Here is a 7,676-nt window from a genome sequence, read left to right on the forward strand (position 1 = left end):
AGGTGCTCCAGCCCCCACCCCGCGGATTCCGGCCTGCCGACCCCGCACCTGCGTGTAGTGGCCGCACATCTGGCCCGGGCTGCAGGCGGCAGCGCTGAGGTTGTAGTGCTCGCGCTCGTGGTGCCACTCCTCCATGGCCAGCGGCACGTCCAAACCCTCGTCGGTGATGGCGAACAGGTTCTCGCCGCGCCGCCCGCGCTCCTTGTTGTGGCCCCACACACACTGCTGCGCGTAGGCCTTGGCGAAGGCGGCCAGCTCCTCGTCCCATCTCTGCAGGGTAGGTGGGGGAGGAAGGAGAGGATGCCCACAGATTCTGGGGACCAGAGCAGAAGGGCCTGGGGATCCTGGGAGCCTCTGGAAACCGGAGACTCTCCGCCCCTCCCCCGCCTTGACGGGCTGACTCTTGGCCTTGACCTGGCCAAGGCTCTGCTCTGGGAGGCTGCTGTGGGAAGGTGGAAGAACACACCCCAGGTCGTGGAGTTAACCAGACTTGGGCCCGCTCACCAGCTGTGTCATTTTGGACAGGGGCACCGAGAAGATTGAATGAAATCACGGTTGTGACAGTGTTATCGTTAACATTCTTGTATGTAATAAAAGGTGCGTGTCAGTGCCCCTATCTACTCCCAGGGTCCCTGAGCTGCTCTGAAGAACACAAGCTGCCCAGAGATGCTGAAGGGCTGGGTTATTTATTCAGTCCCCCCCTCCCCCCACCACCACAAATGTGACTTAGGAGACCAGCACCCTTTTCTCCTTCTCAACCCTCCTCTCCCCCTGGGACAGCCCAGCCCCATGCCTTTACCCTCTCCGGGCTTCCCTCACCATGGCTATTCCTAAGTGCTCTCAACTCCTGTCAACTGACAACCTTTTTCCCCAAGAAAATTAAGTCCCTGTGCTCGCTTCATGTCGTAGGCCCCTCATGGGCCTATTTTTGGAGCTTTGGTAACCCAATAGCTGTCAGATCCTGATGGCAATGTTCTCCAGTAGGGACCTCAGGTAGTGTGGGAGGGGACGTTTTGGGGTAGGGGTCCTGTGTCCCTGGCTGGGAGGACAGGATGAATGCGGGTGGGAAGAGGGATGAACAAGGCATCTGACCCAAAGGACTGAGGAGGGAGGCCTGGATCCCATTAAACTTTATCCTTGGCTTCTCCGGGAAACCCATGGCCTGGAGGAGGCTCTTGCTCCACCCTCTGGGGGCCCAGCCAGCTGTGGGAGCCAGACGGTGAAGAACTCGCCAAGAGCTTGGGTGACCCTGGGGGAGGGGGCTGTGTGGCCACACCCACTCCCCACCCACTCAAGGCTCTGGGGAGCAGCTGCCTGGCCTGGGTCTGGGAGAACCTGGCTGGGACAGCCCCACAGCTGTGACCTCACTGAGTCCCCTTCCATCTCTGGACGTTTCTGTCCAGAATCACTGGTCTCTGGAGTTCTCTCAAGTCTGGCACTAGCCGGAGATTGGGATTGGGAAGGGGACTGTGTGCAGGCAACCAGAATCAGGGTGTCTGGGAGGACCTGTGGGACTTCAGCTAGACTGGAAGCTCCTTCAGGGGCGGGCAGCGATGTATCCCCAGTGTCTGGCATGGTGCTGGCACAGTGGTGCTCAACAGATATTTGTTAGTGATTGGTGATTAAGCAGGGCCCAGCTTAAAGCAGCCTTCCCCACAGAGCTTGGCTATAATTTCTTTCTGAGTAGCCTCAGGTCCCACCCTGAGAGAGTCATTGCTTTGGGTGTTAAGGCTTCCCAGTCCGTCAGTGCCTTGTGGAGTTGCAAGAGTCACAACACCTGCCCACATTGGCCGCATGATCACCTTCTGGAAGCAAATCCATCTATCCATCCATCCATCCATCCATCCATCCATCCAACATCCAGCAGTCCTGGGTACTGTGCCAGCCCTGAGACAGCAGCAAGAACCAAGAAGCCCAAGTGCACATTGCCATAAAAATCAATTGGCTACCAAGTGGTAAATGATGGATATGCAACAAGTGCTCTAGGGGCACCAAAGAGGACATTTAGCCCAGTCTGAGGGCAGAGCGGGAGGCGCCAGGCTAAGTGTTAAAAGATGAGGCATCAGCCAGGCGGAGGGGGAGAGGCATCCCATCAGAGGTACACATGAGGAGGCCACAGAGCTGAGAAACAGCACTCTGGCTGGGGAAAGACATGCTGTTTGGGTTGCTGAGGAGCCAAGGGTGAGCGGGAGAGGAAGCTGGAGAGGTGGGCATGGGCCAGAACACACAGCGCCTCCTCAGAGCTGCAGCTGTATCCTGAGGCACCGGGGAAGCGTGGGAGCCACTGAAGGATTTTGAGCAGGGTCAGGCGTACATGTTGAACCATTCCTTCCGGTAGCAGAGGCCAGAGGCTGGGGAGCAGGCAAGGGGTAGCCTACAAATCTCTGGGTGCAAAAATGAAAGACTGAGCCGGGTTGTGCCGAAGAGGGTGGGGGTGGGGGCTGGGGGATGAGGCTCAAGGAAAATGGAACCTCTGGGAGGTAAAACGGGTGATGATTAAATGTGGAGGTTGAGGGAGAGGGAAGAGTCTGTGGTAACCCCCATATGCCTCACCCTGCATCCATTTCCCTGTTTTGTGTTCATCAAACACATAGTGAGCCCTTCCTGTGTGCCAGGCACTGTTCTAAGTGCTTTACACACATCCTCTCATTTAATCCCACAACCAAGGGAGTTGTTATCATCCCCATTTTACAGATGAAGAGACAGAGACACAGTGAGGTAGAGTCACTTGGCCAAGGTCCCAAAGCTAATAAATACCAAATCCAAAATCTGAACCCAGGCCACCTGACTCCAGAGCCTCTGCACTCACCACTACTGAGTCCTGGCCCAAATGGACCTTGGCACCCCAGCCTGGTTTCTCTCCACTGCTCCCCCCAGATCACTCCCATTAGGCAGCGGCTTATCCCCAAAGTATCTGAACTGCTTCCCAGAATGTCGCCCCACCCCAAGATGTATCTCTGTCTGGGAATCAGCTTCCAGTTGCCTCCAGTCCCAGCCAGCAACACTATGGGGTATCGGGAATCTACAGATGGGGAAACTGAGGCCCAACAATGAGTCTCAGGCCTCAGGGAGCTGTTGGCAGAGCTGCATCCAGGCCTCCTGATGCATTGTCTGCATTTTCTGCTTGCCAAGGCCAACAGGGCTGTGAATGGTGCTGCTGGGTGAATGTGCAGAGGATACTGTGATTCTGTCCCCTGAGGGTCTGTCCATAGCTCGGGAGAGTCTGTGGAACTCACACGGCTCTCAGCCTGAGCCAAGATCTTTCTCACATGTCATCTTGTCTGACCCTCAGAGCCAGGATCACCAGCCCCATGTCTCCATCAGGAAGCAGAGGCCTTTGAAGGGAAAGAGGCCCATCCAGAGTTACTCAGCCAGAGCAGACAGAACTGGGGTTAGAACTTAAGTTTTGGGTCCTTGGGTTTGCTGCTATGTTCCCCAGCTGCGACTCTGCTCTCAGGCTCACGCTATGGGGGTCCCTGGATGCTGCCCACCAACCTCCCAGACCTCCTGGGGGTGGCCAGTTGAGCTCTCTGGGAAGGCAGGAGGGGGTGAATCACTCAGTCACCTCGAAACTTGAGTGTAGACATCTTGCTCCTAACCCTGCCATTGAATAGTTCTCTGTCCCTGACAGAAGGAACCAGCCCTGAATTGGGCTTCTGTCATCTGTACACAGGTACATGTGTGTTTAGTATGTCTGCATGTTTCTCTGGCATATAAATAGTATTTTTTACATGTTTTCAAACTTGTGTAAAGATGCTCTTATTTGTTTTGAGATTTCATCCCCCACAACTCAGTATTCTGTCTGTGAGCGCCGATCCTCTAAAAACACAACCAAGCCGGGTTCGGAGGCTCAGCCTGTAATCCCAGCACTTTGGGAGGCTGAGGTGAGTGGATTGCCTGAGCCCGCAGGTTCGAGACCTACCTGGGCAACTTGGTGAGACCTCATCTCTACAATAAATCAAAAATTAGCTGGGCGTGGTAGCGCGCGCCTGTAGTTCCAGCTACTTGGAAGGTTGAGGCGGAAGGATCACTGGAGCCCAGCAGGTCGAGGCTGCAGTGGCCGGGAGCGGCCACTGCACTCCAGTCTGGGCAACAGAGTGAGACTCCAACTAAAAAAAAACCCAAAAAACCACAACCAAAACAAATGTAGCTCTAATCATGACCCCATTTTGCAGAAGAGAAACTGGATCAGCAAGGTTGCAGGGCTGCCCCAAACCTAGGTCTTGTAGGGGACCGAGATGGAATTTGAGCTGTGCCATCCAGATCTCCCTCTGTTCCTGGATCATGCCCTCACCCCCCCTCCCTTAGTGCCTACCTCCCATCCTGGTGTCCAGACCCATCCCGCTGCCCTGCCCCCTCTCCTCTTCTCCTTGGAGGGCATCTGAAGGACCATTTCACAAAGGTGTTGAGAGCTTCCTGTGTCTCCCCTCCCGGGGCACCTTTTAGAAAGTGCTGGGGAAGGGTCATTAGAGTGGGAAGCCGGAGTTCCCAGGTATGGCTCTACTTGTTGGGACCCCAACAAGTCCCTCTGACTTCAGTTTCCTCATCTGTACAATCAGGCTGCTTATAGGGGCCTGTAAATTTATATTGTCAGGGACTGAGGGACTCTGTCGCTGACCAGAGAGATGAGTCTCTGAGATTCTGAACTAGCTCAGCGTGGGAGAGGGGAAGTAGGAGAAGGATTCGTGGTGGGCCCTGCCCGGCAGGCCTTCCAACCGTGCTGTCAAGGGCCCCGGTCACACTCACCATTTGCAGCATGTCCGAGGCTGGCGGGGATACCTGGGCACGGTAGAGGTTGTGCAGCTCTACCATCACACGTTTCTCCTCATCCTTGAGAGCTCCAGCCGGGCCTGTGGTGGCCACCAGCAGTAGCAGTGGCAGCAGCAGAAGCATCGGGAGACTGCAGGAGCCGTGCATGGTGGCCAGCCCTCTCTGTCTCTCCCGTCCAGGGGTCTGGCAGCTGGATTTAAAGTCCTTCCCACACAAGCACCACCCTGGCTGGGGTGGGGCTGTAGGAGCTGTGTCTGGAAGCCCAGCCTGGCTCACACAATGTCTCAGCAAGGGCTGGGTGCCTTGGGTCCTGACCAGAGTCGTATCCACTCCCCTTGGAGTCCTTGGCAAAAGCCTCTTTTCTCTCAGTAATGGGGGCTCAGGCCAAGAGCCGTGTGAGTTCCACAGACCCTCCTGAGTTATGGACAGATCCTTTGGGGGGCAGAAGCACAGTACCCTCTGCAGAAGTATGGTTGACCTCACCCAGGTCACATCAGTAGATGTCAAGGTCAAATAAGAGGAAGGAAACCACACAAGCCCTACCCCCAGAGGACTGGTAAGTTGAAGTTATAGGCTTTTGGAAAGAAAGAGGAAGACAAGATGCATTTGGTAAAAGGTTGGGCCAACCTAAGTCTGAATCTAGCTCTGCCCCTTGCCACCTGTGTTTTTGGCAGCTTTCTCAGCTGAATCAGTGACAATCATAGTACCTATCTCGTAGAGCTAGGGGGACGATTTAATGAAAACTAATGTATGTTCAGCACCTAGTACAGTATCTGGCACATAGTAGGCCCTTAGTAGCAGTAGACAACCACCCATGCGGCCTAGAACTTGGCTGGCTCCCAGCCCCATGGGGAGGCAGGACCCTTGCTGGGAGGAGGAGCTAAGCTGCTTCCCACTCTAGTTGTATTGTGGAATAGGGCTCTTCGCTATGGACAAAATGTTGGCTTCCACTTGTCCTCTCTGAATGCATGTGCCTGACATGCTCATTTGGAAGTGGGATGCTGGGACTCCTCCTGCTCTGAGTATGCAGAAATACAATGTCTCTGTCTCTGAAAACAAGAGAGAGCAGAAAAGGAGAGGGGTGAGTGAGCTTATGTGCAGCAGAAACTCCTAGGGGAAAGTATTGGAAGGCAAATAGGTTTGGCAGCTAAGCACTTGCATTATAATGATCACACAGTGACCGGGACTAGGCCCTGGCCTCCATGAAGCACTTTTGAGCACTGCTGGGATCCTTGAAGCCTACCCACTGACTTTGGAAGATGGCAAGAAAACCCATCCCTGCCCACATCTCCAGGTAAAAATAAAACCCAAAACAAAAACAAGTTAGATTTTACACGCACAAAAAAAAACCTGTTAAGAATTAACACGTGCAGCAAAGTTGCAGAAGACAAAATCAGCACGGAATTCAGTTGTTTCTATACACTAATAATGAATAATTCAAAAAGGAAATTAAGAAAACAATTCCATTTACAATAGCAACAAAAAATAAAATTCTTAGCAATAAAGTTAACTAAGGAGGCAAAAGACTTGTACACTGAAAATTACAGGCCAGGCACAGTGGCTCACACCTATAATCCAGCACTTTGGGAGGCCGAGGTGAGAGGATTGCCTGAGCCCACTGGTTCGAGACCAGCCTGGGCAATTTGGTGAGAACTCATCTCTACAATAAATAAATTTAAAAAATTAGCCAGTCGTGGTGGTGTGTGCCTGTAGTTCCAGCTACTTGGGAGGCTGAGGCAGAAGGATCACCTGAGCCCAGCAAGTCCAGGCTGCGGTGGCCGTGAGTGTACCACTGCACTCCAGCCTGGGCGACAGAGTGAGACTCCAACTCCAAAAAAAAAAAATTACAAAATGTTTCTGAAAGGAGTTAAACTACTAAAGAAGACACAAATAAATGGAAATGCATCCCATGTTCATGGATTAGAAGACTTGATATTGCTAAGGTGTTAATATTGCCCAAAGCAATCTACAGATTTAACGCGATCTCTGCTGTAATCCCAATGGTCATTTTTTGTAGAAACAGAAAAATCCATCCTAAAATTTATAGGGAATCTTAAGGGATCCTAAATAGTCAAAACAGTCTTGAAAAAGAACAAAATTGGAAGTCTCACACTTTCTGATTTCAAAACTTAACCACAAAACTACAATAATTAAAATAGTATGATATTAGTTTAAAGACAGACATTTAGACTAATGGAATAGAATGGGGCCCCCGAAATAAACTCTTACCTATATGGCCAAATGGTTTTAGACAAGGGAACCAAACCCATTCAATGGGGGGAAAAGACAGTCTTTTTTTAACTTTTAAATTTTTTATTTTAAAATTGTGGGGTACAATTCAGGGTTAGGTATACAAATATTCATTATGCAGTAGTGGGAATCTGCCTGGGGAAGGGGGACACACCTTGTTGATGAGGTGTGCCCCCCCTTCCCCAGGCAGATTCCCACTACTGAAGGTCCTTTTCTTATAGTATTATGATAGTTGTTCAAGATCCACTTATGAGTGAGAACATGTGATACTTAGTTCTTTGTTTCAATAGTCTTTTCAACAAGACTGAGAAAACTAGATGTCCACATGACAAAGAATGAAATTGGATCCTTATTTTAAAAATCATATTAAAAATATGGACCCATATTAAAAACTCAACTCAAAGTTGATCAAAGATCTAAACATAAAAGCTAAAACTACAAATTCTTAGAAGAAAATATAGTGGGAGCTTCATGGCATTGAACATGCAAGAATTTTTTGGCTATGACATCAAAAGCATAAAAAAAGAAAAAAATGAATTAGACTTCATTAAAAGACTAAGAACTTTTATGTCTCAAAGGACACAATCAACAGAGTAAAGAATCAATCTATGGAGTAGGAGAAAATATCTGGAATAAATCTTTTTTTTTTTTTTTTG

General features: G+C 50.8%; 2 protein-coding genes across 4 annotated transcripts in view; one reads left to right on the plus strand and one right to left on the minus strand.

Moving 5' to 3' along the window:
* The window catches only part of MTCH1 (mitochondrial carrier 1), a 31,744-nt gene extending 26,160 nt beyond the window's left edge, over nt 1-5,584 (plus strand). Inside the window, exon 14 of the mRNA XM_021715812.1 lies at nt 5,569-5,584. Coding sequence (XP_021571487.1) covers nt 5,569-5,574 — 6 coding nt within the window. The 3' untranslated portion in view covers nt 5,575-5,584. The remainder of the gene's footprint in view (nt 1-5,568) is intronic.
* The window catches only part of PI16 (peptidase inhibitor 16), a 14,971-nt gene that overhangs the window by 5,995 nt on the left and 1,300 nt on the right, over nt 1-7,676 (minus strand). For 2 of the 3 annotated variants that reach the window (XM_008064577.2, XM_021715811.1), the window contains exons 1-2: nt 4,747-5,265; nt 49-270 (exon numbers count right to left, since the gene is read on the minus strand). In XM_008064577.2, the coding sequence (XP_008062768.1) occupies nt 49-270; nt 4,747-4,917 (393 nt within the window). In that variant the 5' untranslated portion in view covers nt 4,918-5,265. Of the gene's footprint in view, nt 1-48; nt 271-4,746; nt 5,266-7,676 lie in introns of those variants that run through there. The other variant, XM_008064578.1, reaches the window with a different exon arrangement.

Source organism: Carlito syrichta, unplaced genomic scaffold, assembly GCF_000164805.1.
Source record: "Carlito syrichta isolate Samal-C Ts95f unplaced genomic scaffold, Tarsius_syrichta-2.0.1 Scaffold307715, whole genome shotgun sequence".
Taxonomy (NCBI): domain Eukaryota; kingdom Metazoa; phylum Chordata; class Mammalia; order Primates; family Tarsiidae; genus Carlito; species Carlito syrichta.